Here is a 24762-nt window from a genome sequence, read left to right as displayed (position 1 = left end):
GTATAATTTTTAACAGCACCACAACAGTATTTTAAATAATGTGAAAACACAAATTCTTACCCTTTACCACATCCTTCAGGTCCAACAAGAAGAAATGGTTGCTTGCTATCAAACCCTAACCAAGGCTTAAAATAATCTAATCCTCTTTGCATATCAGGTGTTTGAATTACTGGAAGCGTCTGAGTATTGCTGAAATCATCTGCCGTAAGGTTTTCAGGCTTTTTCAGTTGGTAGGATACTAGCTGTTGACTATCAGGATCAAAGAAGGTATCCATTGGTTTGTTGGGGTTTGGAGGAGATTCTCGGGCCCAGGAAAAAACCTAAACGCATATTTTCATAAGACTAAAATTAAAATATTTTTCAAATAAGTGTCCCTATTATGTGAATTATTTTTCAAATAAACAAAGATAAAACATAACATCCAGAGTATATAGTATAAGTTCAATGCTAGGAAGAAAAAAATAAATTTGACTATTAGATTCTCCACTGCTGGTGGCCTCATCAGACCAAAGTTTCTGTAATGTCCCATATTTATGTCTTTAATTAAAATAAATAAAATGCACTGCTTAAAGAAAAATTCTTTTTTTTTAACCTAAGCACAAAAAAAGATCATAAGTTTTCATCTCATGAAAAATCCCCCCCCCAAAAAAATGTCTTGCTGATACTGGATTTGAAAAGATAAAAGGTACATCTACAGTACAAACTGCATGTGAAAATCTTCACTGACATCTTCATTAGTATTGGGAATTATAACAAAGAAAAATGAACTTACTTGAAGTCACCAGGCAGAGAAACTTGATTTGTCATCTAAAAGTTACGGTACTATGTATTAACACATTTTCCCATTACAGTTTTGAAAGAATCCCTACTTAATTTGATATTTAGATTGGACAGTTACATATTTTATAATTGAATGCTAATGCAATTTCTAACAAAAAAGATCCTTTCTGTAGCTAATGAATGAAAATGCTAATGATCTGCTCTGTTGTACCAATAATTACCTCTTTGGTAAATTCTTGCCGTGATTTCATATTGAGATTTCCCCCAAGTCCTCTTATCAGGCTTATTATAAACTGTCCACGTTCAGTGCATCCATGAAGATGGGACAACCCATTCATCACAGTTCCAACCAAACTTGTTTCTATCACATAGTCGTTCTGTAAAATACAAAATGCCCTAAGTATTCCAATAGGACAATTTTAATGGAGACTTTTTAGCAGAAATAAAATACGAACCTATTTTTGCTATTTATTATCATTCTGATAATAATTATTCTAATTATGATCTTAAACAACATTTATACTATTTCTGCTATTTTAAAATGTTTCTTTTGATATATGCATAACAGCTATACAGTGGTATCTCAGTACCCATTGGTAAATCGTTCCGAAATACCTGGCAAATACTAAAACCAATGTGTACGGAGAAAACCACATGACCTGCTATTTTGACCAGAAGAAATAGTGAGTCATGAGGCAGCCAATGTCAGCAGGTTCTTCCTTGTGTGTCAACTACTGGGAGAATGACAAAGGTCGGGACAAGATTTTTGATTCAAAACATGTTGAATACCAAATTCAACGCATTTTGAAGCATTTGGGTACTGAAGTATGAATAAAGTAATTTATTCCCTCAACAAGACCCAATCCTGCTTAGTTTCCAAACACAGACCAGGTGGCTACCTGCTGCCACCTGCTGATAATAAAGCATCATTAATAAAGTGGCATTTCGCAGATGCAGATAAACTGTTACAAAGATGCAAACAAAACAAAGAGTGAATGAGGAAGAAATCTAGTTCAGTCAGAAAAAAATAATCAACTAGAACATATTAATACAAATGACAGAAAATGTACAGCTCACCTGCTTTAGTACCCAATTTAAAGCTTTCTCAAAATAATCTCCAATCCAGTTTTTAAGGTTGTGTCTGCATTCTTCAGGTTGGTTTCTCAACCAGGATTTGATCAGTGAATTAAGATCAGTATCTTCATCGCTAGAAGGAGATATACTTCAATTAAAGCAACACATTTTGAACAATTGAAATATAAATATTTTGTAGTAAATAGCTCTCATTTATAAGTATTACAACAAAATTAAATGTACAGCTACTGGGAAGTATTTCAATAAAGCTTATTCCCAGAGAACACACTCAGCAAACAAATAAACAAGACATAAATAGAAAATATAAGCAAAAAGTAAAACTATCTAAATGAGCAAAGTAAAGTGAAAAATGAATAGAATATCCATAGCACTTCTATCCTGGCTTCTCTGCCTACTGTACTCCCCAGACTTTTATATATTATTTCCTGGAAATCTACTGTCAGGCAATACTTTATTTTGGATTTTAAAAAACTATAGACTAATATAATAAATTGGTCTTTACAATTTGTTCAGATATCATGATATGTTGAGTTAAATATATTTAAATATATAGACACTATTTCAGTGGCTTTAAATTGGTAGTTAAAAGGTTTTACTGCTGACATATTTCAAATATCTAAGAAGGACCTGTTGTTAAGTGGTTCAGCAGATGTGGACCTGCTGATAGGCCTTCTAGTGATGCCCAATTTAATAAACTTAACATTTAATAAACAGTTTATTTTTTGGAGCTTTGGCAGCCCGCAATACACCTTGCTTTGGGCAAGTAAACTAAGTAGGAAATGTTCTTTTGGCTGGTAGCTCGGTTGGTAAAGTCTTTATACTTTAATATATTGAGCCCTGGTGGTACAGTAGTTAGAATGCAGTTTTGCAGGCAAACTCTGCCCATAGCCTGGAGTTTGATCCTGACAGGAGCTCAAGGTTGACTCAACCTTCCATCCTTCCAAGGTCTGTAAAATGAGGAGTCAGATTGTTGGGGGCAATATGCAGACATTGTAAACTGTTCATAAAGTGCTATAAACTATGGAAAAATATATAAGTACTATTGTTACATTCAATTAATTGTTAATATTTTAATTGTTCTGTTGATTGTGTTATATTTCAAATTGTTGCATGCTGTTTAGAATCTATATGGATTGAAGCATGAATATTTTAAAGACAAAATAAAAATAAATAATTTCAACAATATGGTAATTGTAACAAAGTTTTATGTTAAACTATTTCAAATTACCTAAGAAAAATCATTCCCATTCGAGATATTGTGGCAGGAGAAGCACAGCTCAAGTCATGAGTTTCAAAAAGAAAGTTAACATTTGGACCAAACTGAATTCTTTCTCCGCTAGGCATAGTAAGTAGTCGATTATCATCAAGGACAGAATTCAGAGATTCAATCCATTCAGGATCTATGTCACCATCACAGATTATCCACGAAGTAACATCTATTTACAGGACATAATAAAACATTTCAAGTTTATTAAAATTTCTAACAGTTTTTTAGAATGAATTCAAATTTTCTTTATTCTCATGGAATATATATATGATTAAGAAAGGAACAATCTGTTTCTTACAAGGATATTTTTTTATTTATATGAATGAAACTCATTTAATAAATATAAATAGAATCAGATTGCTATATTCTACATAAGTAGAATAAGTTCTACTTAAGTTCTACATAAATTCGAATAAATTCTTATTGATCATTAGGCTTTACTTTGTTTACCAAGTACAATGAGATGATTTATCGCTTTTCTATAATGTAATTTAATAAACAGCGGTATTATGAGTTTTAATCTGATAACTTTGTGAAAATAAATGTGTTATTATAATAAAGACAGAAAGTATGCATATCCTGCAACAATTAGCTTGGTATTTTTAGTGATATCTATCTATCTATCTATCTATCTATCTATCTATCTATCTATCTATCTATCTATCTATCTATCTATCTATCTATCTATCATCTATTTATTATCTATCAATCTATCTATCTATTATCTATTATATATCATCTATTTATTATCTATCTATCTATCTATCTATCTATCTATCTATCTATCTATCTATCTATCTATCTATCTATCTATCTATCTATCTATCTATCTATCATCTATATCCAAACTAAGCCTCTAAGCCTGAAAGCTATGTATGTTTAACTTGTGGGGGGAAATCTAATTAAAGCTATTTCTGCATACATTCACACATAAACAAAAGCAAGAGTTCTTTTTAAATAAAATTTACTACCTGCAAATTTAAGAAAAATACCTGGAGGTTCTCGTACTACTTGCCGAGCACTATTTGTAAGCACACCATCTGACCACTCCCTTGTGTCCATATCAATATGACCGAGTAACTGATGGCGGGGCATAGCTTTAGGGTTCATGGTATATTGCTTCACTACTTTGCCAACCTTTCCAAGAGCTGCTCTTAATGTCCGCCAAAGGGTTGATTTGCCTGCACCACTTGGGCCTACAATAACCACACCCATTCTTTGACGGAGTTGCTCGTACAATTCCAAAGCCTTCTTTATCTTCACCGAAAATAAAAAGATAATAGATGTTTATATTCCTCCATCATTAGCCACAGTCCAAAACTATTTTCTGAATTTCATTTATTATGAAAGAAGATTTATCTAATAAATAAATAGATTTCTATGTCTGCCCAACTCAACGGAGTGATTCTAGGTAGCATATAAATTCCTATGCTAATCTGAAAGGGAGAAAGGGCGGGAGGGAGGGTGGGAAGAAAGGAAGGAAGGAAGTCAGGCAGACAGGCAGGCAGGTATGCAGGCCAGCAGACATGCAGGCCAATTATCAGCATAAAATGGAAATTTTATTGGGATTCTACTCTAGACCCAAAGGCATGGGGAAAGTTAGGCAGGGTTGGGGACAAGATATATGGGAGAAGCAGATTACTACAAAAAGTAATAGCGATCATTGAGAAAATATATGAAATTACTGCTTAAGGTATTCTAACTATCACTTTCAAATGTGTTTTTTATTCTATATATAACCATTCAAAAGTATGACTTTGCCTTCAAATGTGCAGTCATAAGTGTCATAATAATTAAGAGGATATAGTAAGGTACATTAAGCAAAGGTTTGTGGCCAAATAAACTGACTGGATGGGAGGATGGATACAGACTTCCTAAAAGACAGGTTGAAGTCACAGATCATATATAAAGATGGAGGTTAATGTAATTACTGTTGTCTATTGTAGTACTCAATGTTTACCTGGGTAGATATGATTTCCAGATTGGCCTCCTCAAAGGTTTTTTGCAAAGCACTATTTAACTCAGCATAATCTACATCATTGAAGTCAACTCCAGGAAAGACATCTTTAACCAGTGCATCAAATCGTGCACAATCTGCAAAGGTAAGCTTTGACATGGTATTAAGACGCAAAGCTTGAACCACAATGTGGCTTTCATTAACTGTGTGGAAACAAAAGAGACATAATACAATTTATTTTTGCTTAAAGCTGCAGTATAAGCAAACTAGTTTAAAACCCCCACAGAAATGCATAACTTTCAAGTAACAGACTTTTAATGCTGCAAGTTTTAGCAATAGCACTTAGACTTATATACCACTTCATGGTACTTTTACAGCCCTCTCTAAGTGGTTTTACAGAGTCGGCATATTGTTCCCAACAATCTGGCTCCTCTTTTTACCAACCTCAGAGGATGGAAGGCTGGGTCAAAGTTGAGCCGGTCAGGATCAAACTGTTGTCAATTCATCGAACTTTTAATAAGTATATTATTATGCAAATAAAAATAACATGGTCAGATTGCGAATCTTAGGGGGGGAAATCATAGAATAATGTTCTTTACCTTTCTTTTTAATTCCGTTCTTTTTCAGCTGTCGAAGAAGATTTCCACATCCCCTCAGAACAGTCTTTAATGCTCGCAGGCCCCAATCATAGTGCTGCTGAGGAGTCAAGAGCTCTCTGGTGGAAAAAAAATGAATTTTAATGTTTTTCTTGTTACTATTAATGTGTGTCCTTGTGGAAAAGAATATTTTGATGCATGAAAGAGAGGGAAAACTGGTTAAGAAGGCTAACAACTTTTCACAGACAAGGTGAATGAGAAAATAGCATTCATCCATCTCTGCCACCTTTTTATCATAGCCCTGCAGAAAAAGACCAAGGTCTTTGAGGTAAGGGTTCACATTCTATAAGCCATTTCTATTATTACAATGGTAAGAAAATGTGTGGTATAATGGAACTTCCTATTTTTGTGTATTGCACACAGCAGCTGAGCACAGCCATTTTAGCATTTAGCATTATGAGGGACTATGTGAAAATGACATTTTGTTGAACTGTTGAGGAATGCACTTAGTTTAACAAACTGTTATAAAAAATAAATCATATATTGGTATTATGACCTCAATGTGACTAAAGTTATGAAAAAGCAACGTTGTGATCTTTGGATAAGGAGACATATTTGAAATCTTTACTTTGTCATGAAAAATTTCAGAGGAATAGATTATTTGCTGAAAGCTTGATGCTATCAAAGTTAATGGAAGAAGAATTCAAGAAAGGGCTTTTCAGGATTGACTAAATATAACTTGTTAAATTTCAGATTGGGAAGCCTGTCCAGACCATATTCCCTTTCTTAAGACTTATTTTACTTGAAATATAATTGTTATTTTTCTTCATTTGTGGGGATGGTATTAACCTCATTTTTTTCACCATTTTTATCAACAACCTGATTTAACAGCAGCATTTGTCATCAACTTTAAAATCATTCATTCTTTTTTTGTTCAACCAAGTTTTAGAGTACAAGAAAATAAGGATTAGAATCTATAATCTATTTTCAATTTAATAAAGCCTATCTAATTTGAAATAGAATTTCCAAATGCCTTTCAGCCAAAGAAAAATAGCACTGTATTTCTCCTTTTACAGATATTAAAAGTATATTATACATATTTTACTGTTCCCATTGATTACAAATTTTCAATCACATTTTAATCTATTATATAACAGCACTAGCACTGATGATGTTACCTAGTTAGGGTAATGAAACATCTGTAAGAAAACAAGCAAGCTCAGAGAGCACCAAAGAACCCTCATTTCAACCCTGGGCCACAAATATTCTCCATTAGTGGTAAAACAGCATTAGATAATATTATTTTCCATAAATTACATAATACACATATATCTTCCATATTATGTTATCATGATAGTGGCTTATGTTTTCATAATAAAATCCTCTGATTCTTTATATCAATAATTTTCAGTCGCTCAGATACAATGGCTTAAAACTGGCTCGCTAAAGATCCTCAAACTACTTTCTTGACTGACATCTGAACTGGTTGAACCTAGTTCAAATGTCATGTTGTATAATATCAAAACAATATATTTGTCAATTTGTCAATTTTAATAGATTTGTATGCCGCCTAATCCCGGAGGACTCCGGGCGGCTTACATAAAAGACAGTTTAAAAAAGAAGATATTAAAATTTTTAAATATAAGACAGAACAAATTAAAACAGGACACAACATGCACTCGATCTTAGTGGGGCTGAAGGTCAATCAAGATCAACAGCCCCAGGCCTGCCAGAACAGGTCTTAACAGACTTTCGGAAGGCCGAGAGGGTGGGGAGGGTCCGGATTTCAGGGGGCAGTTCGTTCCAGAGGGCCGGGGCAGCTACCGAGAAGGCCCTCTTCCGAGGAGCCACCAGACGACATTGTGCAGTCGATGGCACCCGGAGAAGGCCCACCCTGTGCGATCTTATTGGGCGCTGGGAGGTATGTTGCAGGAGGCGGTCACGGAGATATACCAAAAATGTTAGTGTATTATAGGGCATAAATTTTATGATGTTCAAGAAAAACCAAGTCCTTTTACTATAATACTGAAGAGCATCCAAACAGAATAAAGAGTCAAAATGCTTATTTCCCAAAGACAAAGATGGAGGAACAAAAAGAGGAGGAGAAATGCCTGGGGATAGGGAAATGAAAATATATATATATATATATATCCCCAAATGCTTACCGTGCTAAATTGAAAATATCCACCAGTTTTCTTCCCAGAGGTTTAGCATCTTTAAAGCCTTCTGAATATAATATCACTTCTGCAATTAGCTCATTATCAGGACGAGTCATAGCAACTGGTCTAAAAAGCTGTTTAAGATTGTCAGGCAATTTCTGTCTGCCTCCATAGCCTTTCCCAGCAGGATTCATGGTGATAAAAATTCCAGAATTATGATCCATTTCTACCTGATATTTAAATATGCAAATATCTTCAATAAAAACTCAATAACCTATATAAACCATTAAATAGGAACTTGACAATCTATGTAAACACCAAAGCATACTGGATATTTTATATAGAATTAAAAGCATCTGAAAGACATTCAAATGGTTGACATAGTTCCATACATTCTCACTGACCTTTTGCCAGTATGACAAGAGCACTTCAATCTAGTCATTTCTTGACTTTGTCTTGTAATGTATCAGTTCCTAACTCAAATCAAATTCTAAGGGACAACTGTTTTGACCTAAAGAGATTAATACAACTGACTTAAAACCCTTAAATTATTCTATGCAATTCTTGCAAATTTGCATTTCCATAAAATTTATTTTTAAAACTCCAATCAAATAAAATTTTTGGAATTGTGATTTTATCTGAAAATAGAATAGAAAATAGAATTGTGATTTTATCTGAAAATGTTCAACTTTTTTTATTTTAAGGCACAGGATTTAAATAAAACGAATTCCTTCACACATGAAACTGAGACAGATGTTTATTAGTTATTATGGATGTCCCTAATTTAGAAGGTATTCAACCTGTTTCTGAAAGTCATACATTACATCCCATACTTATGTTCAGTTTCCTCTGTCTGACTATAGCTTGATTGCTTCTTGGACCTGTTCAACACTTTGCCCTCTCAGGTTTTTGCTGAGATAAATTATTTGGGGTGAATTTCTGATTCATTCACTCTGAAGTTTCCTATTTGCTGAGGTTGCAGCAAAAGTAAGTTAAGTAAGTAAGTAAGTAAATATTGTTCAAGAGTTTAAGATTGGTACCTCTTTTCCAAGTAACTCACAAACAGGTTGATGTTTCTTCAAAGCATGTTGAATTGTCTGAATCTGCATAGATACAGCAGAAAGTACTGCTTCTTCCAGACGATTAAACTCATCAAAACAGCCCCAGGCTCCACATTTCACCAAACCAACAAATATACGCCCCATTGATTTCACGTCAATGCCCTTAAAATAAGCAAGGAATGCTACTTCAGCTACATGATATATAATATTCCTTTTCCAAACTAAAAAAAAAGTGTAATGAAGTTTTAAACTTTGTAACAAAAGTATCAATGCTTTGGGGGAGGTGAAACATGGCTGATTTGATCATTTCAGGGAGCAAACGTTTGGGTTTGCGGTTTCTTTTTCTGTTAACAATAAAGTCTCAAATCTTTTTAAAAAAAGATTTTCAAAGGAAACAAGAAAAGGCATTTTAAAAAAGAAATACTACACTCCTGATTTCATCTGTTACAAACATTGTGGTGGAAAAAGTACTGAAATCTGCATAAATATAAATTTGATAAATATATTCTATACCGTTACTGGGCTTAGAAATTATATATATAATTTCTGCCTTATAACTTTAAAGAGATTTGAAGAGAACAATCATCATCACTGTCATCTCAATGTACTTGATTATACCCAATTTCAGCTTTAGCCACCCCAATTTATAATTTGAATTAGATTCATTCATTCACTCAATCATTCATTAATTTTGCAAATGTAATTGGTCATCCATGTTATCCAAAACATTCTGGGTAACTAACAAAATTATAAGCAGACTTTGAAAACGCAGGATAGGAACAGTATTGATGCTTTTGCCATTTGGTTTTGGAGAAGACTTCTCAGAATAATGTGAACAGCCAAGGGGATAAATAAAGTTGAACAAAAATCAACTCACAGTTCTCACTTGAGCACAATGAGATTCAACTTATCCTATTTCAGACATATATAATATAACTTAGCTGTCCAGGAAAAAAATCTAATGGTGTAAAGTTGCTAGGAGTCAACAACTTGATGGCACCCAAAGATGCTTTTTTAAAAAGGCAACTGAAGCTCTGAAGCAAAAAAAAGCTTATTGGATGAGAAGCAAAACGTTTTCAAGGGGGAAAAGAGAATCCAATTGCCTTTTAAAAAGTACCTTTTGGACAGCACCTGAATTATTGAGAATCTCCATAGACAACTTAATGACATATAATCAATCAATCAGTCAGTCAACAAGACATATGAGCCATCTTCATACAACATGTAGATATATTTTACTTCACCTCATCACAATTAAACACCAAAACTTGTCTTCCAAGTAATCCCCCTAGAGCCTTTACAGATTCTGTCTTGCCAGTTCCAGCTGGGCCATAGGGATTTCCTCCAAGGCCCATCTTCATAGCTTGAGTAAGTGTAAGGTAACACTTGTCAGTTAATGGTGTATAAACAAGCTTCGGTGAATTTCCCTAAAATTTTAAGAAAAGAAAAAAATGCAATTAAATTTATTAACTCAACCTAGTTGTCCAAATTAACACTATCACAAAAAGTAAATTCTGCTGCTTTTTTCCTTAAGTCTACTATTTGTAGTGGAAGGAAACCTATTAATGGATACTTCATGAGAATGAGGAAGTTCCAATTAGAATTATGAATTGTGTTAAAAATCAGATGGTTGCAGTTTTCTTCCAGTAAACCAAAGTTCATCTCTAACCCAGGCCTCTATTATTGAAGGAAATGTTTAAAAATATCCATTGTAGCAATAAAAAAATATTCTTAGAACCTTGATCAATTATATTTATTTATTTGTAATGAAAGTTGATGGGAACTGTATTTTAACAAAAGTCATATTTTTAAAAAATATGTTTATCACAGCCAAGAAAAGTTTCAATAATTGAAATCCAGGAAGGATTTTCCTTTTTCTGTCATATTGCATGTTGAGAACGTCGGAGCTGCTCGGCTGTTTCACAGGAGACTCCGACACTCGCAGAGAAGAAAAAAAGCCTCCAACGTTTTGAAAAGGCTTTTAAAGCTGTGCGGCTGGCTCCACGGCATGGGGCAAAGCCCCTAGTCGATTTTGAGCACTCTCCTCTGCCTGCAAGTCTTTAAGGATGGCAGGGGGTGAAAGGTTAATTTTGGCAATGTCCAATTAGTGGTAAAAAACAGATAAGTCAGAGAGAATTCAACAACACGTCCAGTCCAAAACTGGCTGAATCTAAAGCTGAGGAACAGCTGCACGGAGGATGGTTTTATAAACTGTAGACTAAGCCCTATTGGTTTCTGGACGGAGTTAACCCTATCTGACTGCTGTCTCCGCCAATCGTGGAGAAGGTGATGGGATTCTGCAAACGTCATAAATATGACCCAGTTGCCAAGCAACTGAATTTTAAACATGTGACCATGGGGATGCTGCAATGGTTGTATGTGTAGAAAACCATCATAAGTCACTTTGTAACTTTACCGTTGTAACTTTGAATTGTCACCAAATGAACTGTTGTAAGTCAAAAAGTACCTACAATGCTACATGTCTACTTATAAATAAATTGTGCAAAGCTTAATGCACCTACTTCAGACAATTGATTATAAGACTACAATCTTAAACTAATGCTAATCAAAACAACTTTCTTGCTTTTGTACATTTAGTTGAAAGTAATATGAGGATGGGAATGAAAGAATAAGACATAATTTACACTAAACTTAAAATACCTGATATTCATAAGTGTACTGAAGTTCAGCATCCACCATCTGAATATAACATTTTTTATCCTTAAGATAAAATCTGAGTTGCTTCTTCCAGGCCCAATCATCAGTACTATTGACCTGAGCTGCAATAAGCTGTTGTACAGTATCAATGTTATGAATAACATCCAAAATCAGGGCTTTAAGCTTTAACTCAAGGATTCCAGATTCTGGGGGAAAAAATATTACAATTTAAAATAAGGTGAATTTATATGGTTTCATCCATTATAATTTGGTCATACAGTTAGAAATGAAAAGTAATAAGGGGGAAATGGTAACACCAACAAATGTTGATAATTATTTAATAATAACTAATGATATAAAAGACAACTAGTACCTGTAGTTTTCTGAGAATTTAAAATTAAAAGTTATTATGCAGCGTAGTTTGTACTTATAATTTGCACAGAAGGACAGGATAAAAACTGAATGAATTAATGAAGGAATCATTAATAAATAAATTAATTAAAAGAAACTGAATAAATAAAAATAAAGATACGAGAAATACTTAATTCAACTGAATTGGAGATTCAAACCAAACCCAGGATAATACTATTTTACCATTTTTCTAGTCATGTAACATGAAAGGTTTTGCCCTTTAGTTTATAAATTATGCTTTACAGTTAGGTCATGTTTGGAACTGGCTACTATAGCTCAGTAAATAAACCATGGTGTGAACAAAATGGTGGATTAACATAATATGTGAATTCCTCATTAGTCAAATGGAGAAAAAATTAACAAATTGCAATATCAATTCAGATAATGCAGTGTTTGGTGGCATACAAAAGAAAGTTTAAAAAAACCAAAGAAATCAAAACGGACAAATGCAAAAAACAACACAAATGGACACAGTGACTATATTGTGAGGATGATTCTATATAAATACAAAATCATTTTAGAATATTATACCTGCTATCTTCTTCCATACCTGCATTGCCCGAGTCTTCTATATTAGTATCTATACTGGTGTAATGTTCCAACTTAGCCATTAATTCTAATTCTATCTGTTGCAAATTACATTCTTTGACTGCACACTCAACATCTTCTGTGAATTGAATTTGTTCAGCCAAACATAAAATCTATTGGAAAAACGGAACGCATAAAGAAGAATAGATTATAACATTTAATAGCATCCATGTTGGCTATTTAAAGAAATCATACCACCCCATTTATCCACAAATCCACAATACTCTCCTACTGAAACTTTTTAAATAGTTCATTTATATATTTTCTCTTTACATACAATAAGTGCTTAGTGAACAGCGTACTGTCTGGGTCAATTTGCTTACATAATAATACTTTTTCAGTTCCTAGTTTCTACGTCTGTTATCCAACCATTAATAAAACAAGTTCCAAATTCTAAAATATTCTGTGTCTTCTTTTTCTGTTATCTTCAGTGTTAGTCTATCCATTTGTGCACATCTAATATTTTTTGATTATATCTTCTTCTGTATGTGTTTGTTTTTTTAGTATTGTGCAAAAACAATTCTTGCTGCTGTCAATATATGTAAAATTAAATATACCTTTTCTTTATCACTTTTTTCTGATATTATGCCTTACAAAAATAGCTCGGGCTTATATCTATATGCTACCTTAGCATTTCTTCTAACCACGTATGCACTTTCGTCCAAATACGTGCCCAGTATTTGATTATATTTCCAATATTTGACAGACATGTTTTTAAACATTTTTGCTAACCTTGCCAGAGTTAAGTGCCACCTATAAAACATTTTATACAGATTTTCCTTATATGTAGTTGCCATTGTCAATGTATAGTTTCTGTCCCAAAGTTTTTGCAATTTGTCTAATTCTATGGTATATCCAAAAAAATTTGCCCATACTAATAGGTAACAGATTGTCACACAGTTTATCATATCATTAATTATATTATTAATCATTAAAGAGTTGCATGCAATGTTGTTTATCAGCCAGTAGAAGAGATTCTACTCTTTTCCACAATCTTCAGCATATATCCCAAAGATTCAGTGCAGATTGCAGGGATACAGATGGCTTCAGGGATGGAGATATGTGCAAAGGAAAGCACTTTTGTCTGATATTGCATGTAATCCAAATTGCAAACCAAATTTAGTTCTTTTCAGATCAATTATTGGATAGATATATTCAAACTATTATTTATTTTAGATTCAAATTCAATTCTACTGAATAGTTGAGCTGCAAATTAATAAGCAAATGCCACCATATACTCAAAATCCCTCCTTTTTTGCATAGAAAAAAACAAACTTACCTGTGAAGGAAAGAGTGATGGATCAATTGAACCCTGCAATCTTTTCCCAGTGGCAACACAGTCAATCAATAGTTTCTTTAATGTCTCCTTCATCTCTAAAGACAATTTGTTCAGCCATACCTAGCAAATAGTATATAAAGAAAACCCAATAAGCAATGTTAACATACTTAATTTTGACATATGGGAAATTGGGGTGGGGGTAGAGGAGGAGCTTAATTTCTTACCTCAACGTCATTGGATAGCAGAATTTTATTTTTGAAAGGTACGGTTTCACCTTCTACAGATTTCATTGCAATAATATTTTTAAAATCTTCATCAAAGCTTACACTGTGAATTCCTGTTAATTAATGGAAAAGTTTAGCATTGATTAGCATTAATTAATTTAATATTCCTATATTAATATAGGAATGCGTAAAAACTTCTGTGTTCAGAAAAAACTGGTTTTGAATGGTCCATGGCTGAGAACCAGTTCATACATAGAATAAAATTGATCTGGATAATTAAATTATTCTAGGCAGAAAAGGTTTGAAGTGAGAATGAGACTGGAAATAAGCCAAAGACATCAGTTACAGCAATTGGGAAAAAAACAGAGAAAATACTGAGATCAGGGATGGGAAAGGGGATGTTATAATGGGAGTCTGATCCATACTGCTGATTCCACAATAAGGAACAGGCATGTGGACACATTTATTTATTAGCACTTATTCTTTGCAATTAAATTTTCCTTGGAATAATGCCCAGAGTCCTATCTCCTGAAGTTTAAAAGTACATGAATTTATCATGTTTGAAGAATGATGACAATCAAGCATTTGATTATTATATAATTTACTTGATTGTATTGCATTGTGATTTGTATTGTTGCTGTAGTGTGCTTACCTATAAGCACATACGAAATAAAAGCATAATTATTGAGAGACTGATGTAATTGCCCTGCCTATCCTGTAAATCAAAATTTTGATATTCTATTAAATATTCAAATTTTGTTCTATTATTTAGATACTAACCTGCAACAGTTTATCAGACATTTTGTAATTTTATGGTTTGTTTTAGGTTCAAGACAATGCCTATTTTTGTACTGTGTACATCTCTAATATAGTTATATCTCTTTTTACACAAATATGAACTTGGATTATAATATGGTATTAAAAATGGAAGTTTATTTGACGTCAAATTAAGGCCTTCAGGCCTGCCACATGTTCTACTGTGAGAAAATCCTTACCAGCAAACAACTTCTTCAGATGAGATTGGATAACTAATGGATTAGTAGACTGACCCAAGATTTCCAGAAGATCATCATCTCCAATGAAATAAAATCTGGGGAATGCAGAACGCTTTTCCTATTTAAAAATAAATAAATTCAGATGGCCACTCCAAGACAGCACAGTAATCATTTCTGAGCCAGTTAAACTAACATCTTTTCCAAAAAATAAAATCAGGAATATGTGTGAACTAGCATCTGTACTTTTACACCCCCCCACCCCCCCAATCTCTCTCTATCACTTGCTTGTTCTTAAAAAAATATTAAATATTTAGTGGTCAAAGTACTTTGGAAATGAAAAATGAAGACAAAAAGACAGCAATATATGAATCAAAAAGCATAACTTGAAAGATGTTAGGTTTGTGTAGCATTTCAACTTCAGAATGAGTATAATGACACAGGTACTTTAAGATGTCACAGAAAAATGCTATGTTTGCACTCCCATGAGGGTTTGCATATGTATGAACACAAATGTTTATTAATATTCTCAATGAGATGCACAAAATTTTAGTGTTCATCATTTGAATTCACAATTAAATGGAGTGATCAGAAATGTTTACCTCCAGGAATTCATTTAAAGATTTTTGACATCTCTGAAGCTGGTCAAGGATAGTAATTAAGGCAGTCCTTATTCCTGCTCGAGTATTCAAAGAAATTACGCGATTGTCTTGTTTGATATCTGCCATTATTGATCTTTAAAAGGAAACAACATGGTGTGAATATATGCTGCTATGAGTTCTTTAGTTTTAATAACCCAAAAATAAGCAATTGAAACTATTACTTATGACCTGAAGTATGAAAATACAAAAAATTGATTTAAATTTTACATACAATGCTTATACTTTCCTCTGAGGACTGTTAAGAGGCAGTTGGATTAAAAGATAGAATATAAAGTCAACCGACCTAAAGTCTTCATCTACTCTGTTGAAGCGTGCTTGCTCTTTAGGCAAAGCTCCACGGCCAAAAATGGGCTCCAGATATACCCATTTCCTCTGAATTTGATTTAGATTCTGTAGATATTCATCCAGGTCAGCAAGTTTCTTTTCCCAAACAGAAACTTTATCTTGGAAACCTTTGTAATATGGAGAGTCTTTCAATGACTGAAGTAGGCAGCGATTGTCTCCAACTTGATTGACTATGTCTTTCCAATCTTTAATCAATTTGATCATCCGGTTTTGGCTATCTTCATAATCTGTTAACGTAAAGACAGCTCCAACGCCCCAAAGCTCAAGCTCCCGCAAGGCTTCTCTGATTGTAACCTCACCATGAGCCCTGCTGTTCAAATCCTGTTAGCAAATATAAATTAGCATTAATTTTATAAAAAAAACCTACAAAGAAAAGAAAGGGGAAAGAGAGGAAAGGAAAAGCAAATCAAAACAACTCCATAAATGTAAAATATCTATCTAAATTAACATTAATTTAAGCTAATTATATAACTACTATTATAGGTAAATCCAAAGAACAAAGAAATGTCGGAAACTGATTTATAAAGCACTATATTTATTTTTTAACTAAACATTATGATATTAGCAATAGCAATCATGTAGATTTGTATACTGCTTTACAGTGCTTTACAACCCTCTCTCAGCGGTTTACAGAGTTAGCATATTGCCCCCAACAATCTGGGTCATTTTACCCACCTTGGAAGAATGGAAGCCTGAGTCAACCTTGAGCCTGGTGAGATTTGAAGTGCCTAATTGCAGGCAGCAGAAGTAGCCTGCAGTATTGCAGTCTAACCACTGCACCACCATGGCTCACTTACATATTGCTATGGTATATAGATTTGTGATATATTTCCAAAGTCTAAATAAAATCAGTAACAAAATAAAATCTCTAACAAAATTATCTTGAATAATTAATCTTTCTATATTAACTAGCCAAATTATTTTATCAGATGACTGTTCCCAAATAAATATGAGGATTTTCTATAATACAATGTACTAGTAAGGGTTACTGTCTTCAAGGGAGGTACAGTATAAGAACATTACTAGAGTGTAATGGAATTTCTGTAGTACATATGAACAATATATCAATACTACAGAAAGAACTGATTTAGTAACTATTTTTATTAAACTTAGATAATAACTTCAGGCATTCTTTGCTTTAAGTGGAAGCCAAAAATATGTCCCCAAAATTTCTTCAAATCATTTTCTTCATATTAAAAGATAATTCACACCTTCAGTTCTGCTGCTTTTTCCACAATGACATCTGCCACTTTTAGGAGGTCTCCAAACAGCAGAGTTCCTAGACTGGTACCCCTAGGAAGACCAAGAATACGAAAGAGGTCCAACCAATGATCTGATGACAAATGTTCTCCCTTAACATATTTCAATACAGGAAGGGTCAGCTGTAAAAAAGGAGCATATATTAGCAGTTATTTTTCCTTTTGTAACAAGGAATGTATTTTATGCTTAAACAAACGATTATGAAAAAATTGTGAGTAACAAACACTTGGATCAGCTGCATTCGTATACTTACACACTGACTTTAAATCTAAAAAAATAATATTATTTCATATTATTTCACATCATTTTAACTTGGCATCTTTCTGTTTATGAAGTAAATCTAAAAATTATTTTAAAATTTAATGTTTTAAATTTATTTCATAAACAGCAAGATACCAAGTTAAGATCTCATACTTAATTACCACTGGATCTTAACAATACAGGTAAGTCTTCACAATGTCTATTTCTTCAGCAACCAGTCAAAGTTACAGCACTGCTGAAAAAAGGAACTTGAATCCATCCTGCATAAACAAAATATTCTAAACATTCCAATATTTCCTATTTGTCTTCTCTCCCACAATCACTTTACCTTGTACTGATCCACCTCTTTTTGCAACTTCACAGTCATTATTGTGTGTTCTTCAATCTTTCTCAGTTTTTCATGCCAGTTCAACAAGAATTCTTCAAATAGGTAGGTCTTACTCCTGTATGCAATATATATTAAAAGATCTTTAACCATTATTATAATTAAGAACTATATACAGGTAGTCCTCAGGTACAATGGCAATTGGGACTGGGATTACTAAAGCTAAGATAATGTAGTTGCAAAATGTAACACCATATGACTGCATCGCTTAGTGACAACAATCCCGGCAGTCCCAGATGCCATCATAACCCCAAAATGCAAGGATTATTAAATGGGAAGCGGTGGGAGTCCATAGTAAAGTGCATGGAGTGATGAGGGGGTTGCGGGGAAGTGGGGGAGGCTCAGAGCAGGATGTATGCAAATTGGGAAATGCTGTGTTCTGACCCAGCTCCCCCAACACGAGCCTCTGAAGTGAACTCAAAGATTCCCTTATTAGGAGTGCCAGCAGCCCCGACAAAAGGTTTCTCTCTCAACTTAGGCTAACAAGACTGTCCAGCCAGAATAGTTTGTCTGCACATCTATTCATCTCCGCCCTCTGCCTTTTATCCCCAGAGCTATGGCGGGGCTTCGTTAGCAGTGATGGCTCTTCCTTCCCAAGGATCGGTCCATGGATTTTCACTGCTCTCCTCTCCTCTGCTTCTGGGCATCCACGTGTCAGGCATTGGACCCAGCTGTTCTTCCTCTTCCTCATCAGCCACTCCAGACCTGGGGGCTGTTGACTCTCCATCTGAGGGCTGACCAATAGCCCAGGCTCCGGCTCTATCTCTCTTTGCCAGCTCCATTCCTTCTTCCCCCTCAGAGCTCTTGCCTTGATGTTGGCCCTGACTCCCACGCCTCCTCCTCCTCTGATTTGGCTGCTGGAGGGGCCAGCGGCCAAAAGACCACAACATGCTGTGTGAAGGGGGTGATACAGCACTAGTGTAGGGAGGCCATGGTAAAGGATGGCGTAACACCACAAGAGCATGGGGAAACCGCCAGAGGGGACTTACCAGAATGACAAGTGACTTTCCATGCCAGCTTCCCCTTTGACTTTGTTTGTGGGAAAGGGAAGCAGGGAAGGTCACAAGTGACAATCAAGTGACTGTAGGGTGCTCCAAAGTTGTAAATGTGAACTTATTGTCAAGCACCCAAATCACAATTGCATGACTGGTGGTAGCGCAATGGCTGGAACTTTGAAGTCTAATTGTCAGTTATCACTTGTTCAGCAGTGCTGCAACTTCAAACTGCAACTGAACAAGTGGTCAAATAAGAAAGCAAAGACTAACTGTAATCTTAAATGTACCTAAATGTAATCCAATCTTCATTGGCTTTTTCTTGAAAACCTTCATAAAATTGTTCATACAGTGACCAAACTTCAGCACAGCATTCAATGTCTCTGCGTACTTCATTGGCTAAAGAGAAATCAGGCTCTTCTAATTCAAAGTGACAACAGTCATTACTGAAGGAAAAGAACACAGTGATGAGTTATTTAGAAAAATAATAAAGGCAGGATACAAAAAAAGGGTTACATTGTATGCCAAATAAATATATCTAAATATATGGGTATATAAATTGAATGCAATAAAATAAAAGATATAGTGATATAGATCAATCAGCAACATCCTGGAATTATGGGAACGGTGGGAATATATATCTTCCACTGTATATAAGAAAATGTTTCTTCTATTTCCTTTCAATAGATACATCAATAGATACTTTAATAGACAATAAAGAATAACCATGGAATATCTGAGGAATAATAGAAAAAGCTAGAAACTAAAATAATATTAATAAAATAATGTAATATCTTATGTATTATCCAATTTTAAAATAATATTCCTGATGCTGATTCTTCTAACTAGAGATCAAATAAGTGAAAATATGTATTTTCCACAGTTGATTTTTTTTGTATACAGCTTACATGGTAACAAAATAAATAAAAATCATTCCAGCCGCCTCCAAACTCTGGAGCTCTGATTGCTTTCAAAAATCGTATTTACAAAACTATTCCTAATATGCTGATATTTGTTCATACTTATACAAAAATAAGCATACACCAGTTTTTGCTTTGCATCCTCAAGTTCATCAAATTCAATTTTCTTTTCCTTTATTATCTCAGCACTTCTCTGTAGCACATCATGATGTCCTGTTTCAATGACATCATCACTAGGTTTCAACTGGTCCCACCGAGCTTTAAATTTTTCCAGTTCCTGAAGGTAAGTATTAACACGGGTTTTCACATTGCTTTTCATCACTTCGACCTGAAATCCAAAGAGTAAGTAAAACAGGAACAAAAGGATTATTATTAATTAGGATTACTATAAAAATAATGATTAACATTGCTCTAAGGGTAGTTTATCAATACATCATACTATTCATTTGTAGTCTCAAATACAATTTCAACTTAGCAACGTGGTGTTTGATACTTTCTTTAAAAAGAGTTAAAGAAATCCTGAAACTAAAAATACAATCCAGATCTTGCTTTACCACTTCAAAGTGGAAGACTTACAGATTCGAGCATATCCCACATTCTGGGAAATAGTACCAATAACAACCATATATTGGCTTTGGAAGTAATCAAAATATATATGGTAGTGCATGCTGAAATCTCATATATTTTTTCATGAAATGTTTTCCTTATCACATTGTATCCTAGGTTTAAATGGAGAATTTTATAAAAATTCAAAAATTCAGAACAACCCACTAGAAATCTGGGCATTTTATGTCAAGTTTTGAAGACGAAATAGCTGTTCTTGGCTCAGACATAAGTTGTGTGTCTATGCATGTGTACATGTATGTATATTTGTGTGTATGTGTGTATGCACGTATATGGAATGAATTTATTTATATACACATACATACCTAAATACATACATGTATATATCCAAACTAAGCCTCTAAGCCTGAAAGCTATGCATGTTTAACTTGTGGGGGGAAATCTAATTAAAGCTATTTCTGCATACATTCACACATAAACAAAAGCAAGAATCCTTTTTAAATAAAATTTACTGAGTGTTCCACTCAGACCCATAGTCAGCTCCATAGGCTCACCTCTACAGAATCTTGCCAAATTCCTCGCCAAACAACTCCAACCCTACGCAGAATCCATCCCATCACACATACAAAACTCACTCCACTTCATAGAAACAATAAACAAACAAAACCTACAACCCAGTGACCTACTCATGAGCTTCAATGCCATAAATTTAATAAATAATAATATCTCTCTTCACCAAGTGCCTATAAAAGAAGCCTTGACAGCTATCCAGAAAAACACAACCCCCCTAAACACATCCTGGACCTGACCAACCACTGCCTAACCAACACATACTTCATCCATAATGAACAAAGATACAAACAGATAGAAGGAGAACCCATGGGATCACCGCTCTCACCCGTCATCACAAACTTATACATGGAACATTTTGAAACTAAGGCCTTAGATAAATCTGAACACAAACACAAACTCTGGCTTAGATATATTGATGACACTTTCGTGATTTGGTCACACGGGAAAGAAAAGCTGGACAACTTCCTCACACATCTCAACAGCCTACACCCAAAAAAACAATTCACTATGGAAATAGAAGCAAACAACAAACTTCCCTTTCTGGACGTCCTAGGACACACCATCTACTGGAAAAACCACTACTTAAAACGCACAATCCCATCACCACCCTGCACAGATCAACTCTGTAGCCAAGACCCTCATCTCCAGAACCAAACGCCTAGCCGACAAACACCACCTAAAAACTGAATTACACACACTCACAAACGTATTAATCTCCAACAGAGTCCAAAGAAAAACAATTACCAACCTAATCCAAAGGGAGACTTCCCCCAAAAACCAAGATACAGAACAGGACAACGGCATCGCCCTCCTCCTTTACATCAAAGACACCACAGATAAAATCAGCAAAATTCTACACAAACAAAATATCAAGACAGCCTTCAACACTGACCAAAAAATAGCCAAAATCTTAAGAAACCCCAAAGACAAAATCCAGCTAGAAAACCAAGGCATCTACAAAATACCATGCAAAATCTGCCCTGCAACATACATAGGACAAACGAACAGGAGAATAAATGCATGCATCGCAGAACACAAGAACGCCGTAAGAAAAGAAGAAAAAAATTCCTCCCTTTTCCAGCACCTTAAAGCTACAGGACATGAAATTAATTTTGAAGGAACCAGGTTAATCTCCAAAACTGAACACTTCAACAAGAGAATAATTATGGAAGCTATCGAAATAGAGAAACACCCCCACAACATGAATAAACGTGACGATACCTCTTGCCTACCAGACATCTGGAAACCAGCCCTAGTCAACAAATGAGCCACACCCACCACCCAGGCCATTACAATCTGAAACAACAGACACACAGCCAGCACCAATCAGCACCAATCTACCAATCATGATACTACCATACAACCAATCACTCCACACACACCCAGCAAGATTTATAGAAAGACAGCAGCTCTGACCACCCTTTAAGCCCAAAACCCAGCCTGAAGATGGCGAGTGGGACCTCGCCAAAACGTTGCAAAGGCAATCTCAATCTTACATGGGAAAAGACCCGAATACAACAAGACCAGCATATATATAAATGTGTGTGTGTGTGTGTGTGTGTGTGTGTGTGTGTGTGATGTGTATGTGTGTCTGTGTGTATGTATGTATGTATGCATGCATACATACATACATACATACATACATACATATATATATATATATATAAAATGACTCTGTTACCTGTTCTTTAATCATCAGCTGATGACTCTCCATCATTAACTCAAATTTATCCCATGTGGCTCTCAAGTTGCCAATTGTTTCAATGCCCCCACCTGCCACAGTTCGGAGAAGTTTGTTTTTACTTTCTGCTTCTTGGAAAAGAAGAAAGACCTAAGAAGAAAGATTTGATATTCGCATAAAGTTCAAATGTATAAATAAATTTGTATGGGTTAATAAATAAACATCATCTTTTATGATTATGCAATATTTGGAGAAGAAGAAAACAAATGTGGATGCGTACATAGGATGTAGGGAACCCTTCAAACGAACATGCCTTTTCTTGGGATTGTGCAATATTGCCAAAATGAAATACATACGGCAAATAATGAAACTCAAGAAAGTCTATTAAGAAATAATTAACAATTTTAGATAATATTCATATTCTATAAATATTTAAATATCAAATTTGTTCACTTCTTGATAGTAGAGAAAAATATTACCTCTTCTTTTTTGTCTTTTACATTTTTATATTTTAAACTATCTTCCGTTATTTCTTCCACTGACTGGGGCCTTATTACTAAGATACTCATAGCATCATTGAGAAATGAAGAAATATCATGTTGATGACCTACATAAACATCAAGAGAAAAAACAATACAGTCAAGAATAATAGCAACAACAGCACTCAATAGGTACACAAAAATGACAAATCCAGTCTAAAAAATTGGTTGACATTCTATCAAACATAATATCCCTATGGACTAATTTGTAACAATCCATCCATGAAACATTTAGGACTAAATCTCCTATTATATCCCACATTCTCTCATGTGCCAGAATTATAGGTGAGTTATACTAATTAGTATGTGTGTACATTGTTTTTTTATTGATTGCATAACTGAATGATACTAGATCTCTGGTATATATTATATCGATTGTTTCCAGTTCCCCTTTTTTAAATTAATTATATTGCATTGTTGGTCTTTATTTTAATTTTCTGTTCCTCATCATGAGGCATCATTCTAACACAGGTAGCCGTATAAATTGCTAAATAAATAGACAAATAAAGCATCTTTGGGCAAAAAAATCTTATCGACATTTTAGACTGAAATGAAATGTAGGGGTCACAAACTTGTATTATCAACCAATCAGGACACAAAACAAATGAAAAAGCAGAAAATAATGCTGTTTTGTCTTTGTCTTTGAGACCTTATTCCAAAAGGAAAATATCTGGCTTATAAGAGAATACACCAGGCATTAAAAGATTTTGTGATTACTGTTAGATTGGGGGGAGGAGGGATCCAAGCATTTTGCAACACCAAAAAGCTTTTTAATATTTATTTAGTTTCAATTATAGTTTGCACATTCCTGATTCAGACTAACCTAACCTAAACACAGCAATAAAGTTAGAAATTATGCTAATCCTCAAAGCTTGGTTTTCCTCCCATTCATTGTAAATGAAAATGTCCAGGAAGAAAATCCCTGAAAATAGCTGAATAAAATCAACCATAACTGTCTCCCTCTATTTGCCAGAACAAGGTGAAAATTATTAGAAAAGACGGTGTTTTTCTTGCTTCCTCGGAACTCCTTGCTACAGCCTACAGCCATGATGGCAAACCTATGGCACGCGTGCCACAGTTGGCACGCCTAGCCCTCTCTGTGGGCACGGACGCCGTCACTCCAGTTCAGCCAACTGGTCCTCGGGTTTCCTAGGCATGCATGTGTGCTGGCTCAATGGTCGTCGGGTTTCCGAGGGGCACATGCGTGTTGACCAGCTGGTCACCAGGTTTCTGGCACTCTGGCGCATGTGCACCTTCTGGTTTGGGCACTCTGTGCCTAAAAGGTTCGCCATTACTGGCCTAATAGTGCTCATTTAGGGTTACAACTACACAAAAAGACCAGCTTTCACAAAAAATTAACAACAGTAAAATCTAAGAAAATTTATTTGGTGAATTAAAATTTCAGAATATTTAGTCACATTGAAGTTAACAGTAATTCTGGAGCTGCAAATTTAAGAATGGCTTCTTGGATACATAGCAAGATTAGAAGGTACTCCTGCTACAGTAACACTTT

The 24762-nt window shown here is 34.5% G+C and overlaps 1 protein-coding gene across 1 annotated transcript in view; it reads right to left on the bottom strand.

Annotated features, from left to right (window-relative positions):
* The window catches only part of DYNC2H1 (dynein cytoplasmic 2 heavy chain 1), a 165073-nt gene that overhangs the window by 121796 nt on the left and 18515 nt on the right, over positions 1-24762 (bottom strand). Inside the window, 23 exon segments of the mRNA XM_032220187.1 lie at positions 61-320; positions 1002-1157; positions 1858-1987; positions 3104-3311; positions 4135-4399; positions 5103-5302; positions 5699-5814; positions 7861-8084; positions 8895-9077; positions 10160-10342; positions 11577-11779; positions 12535-12685; positions 13852-13971; positions 14076-14188; positions 15071-15188; positions 15670-15802; positions 16013-16395; positions 17286-17456; positions 17924-18038; positions 19263-19418; positions 20015-20220; positions 22711-22860; positions 23190-23317. Of these exon segments, the coding sequence (XP_032076078.1) occupies positions 61-320; positions 1002-1157; positions 1858-1987; positions 3104-3311; positions 4135-4399; positions 5103-5302; positions 5699-5814; positions 7861-8084; positions 8895-9077; positions 10160-10342; positions 11577-11779; positions 12535-12685; positions 13852-13971; positions 14076-14188; positions 15071-15188; positions 15670-15802; positions 16013-16395; positions 17286-17456; positions 17924-18038; positions 19263-19418; positions 20015-20220; positions 22711-22860; positions 23190-23317 (4072 nt within the window).

Source organism: Thamnophis elegans, chromosome 6 (assembly GCF_009769535.1).
Source record: "Thamnophis elegans isolate rThaEle1 chromosome 6, rThaEle1.pri, whole genome shotgun sequence".
NCBI lineage: Eukaryota > Metazoa > Chordata > Lepidosauria > Squamata > Colubridae > Thamnophis > Thamnophis elegans.
The sequence above is the reverse complement of the archived record's forward strand: the minus strand, read 5'-3'. Positions and strand labels throughout refer to the sequence as shown.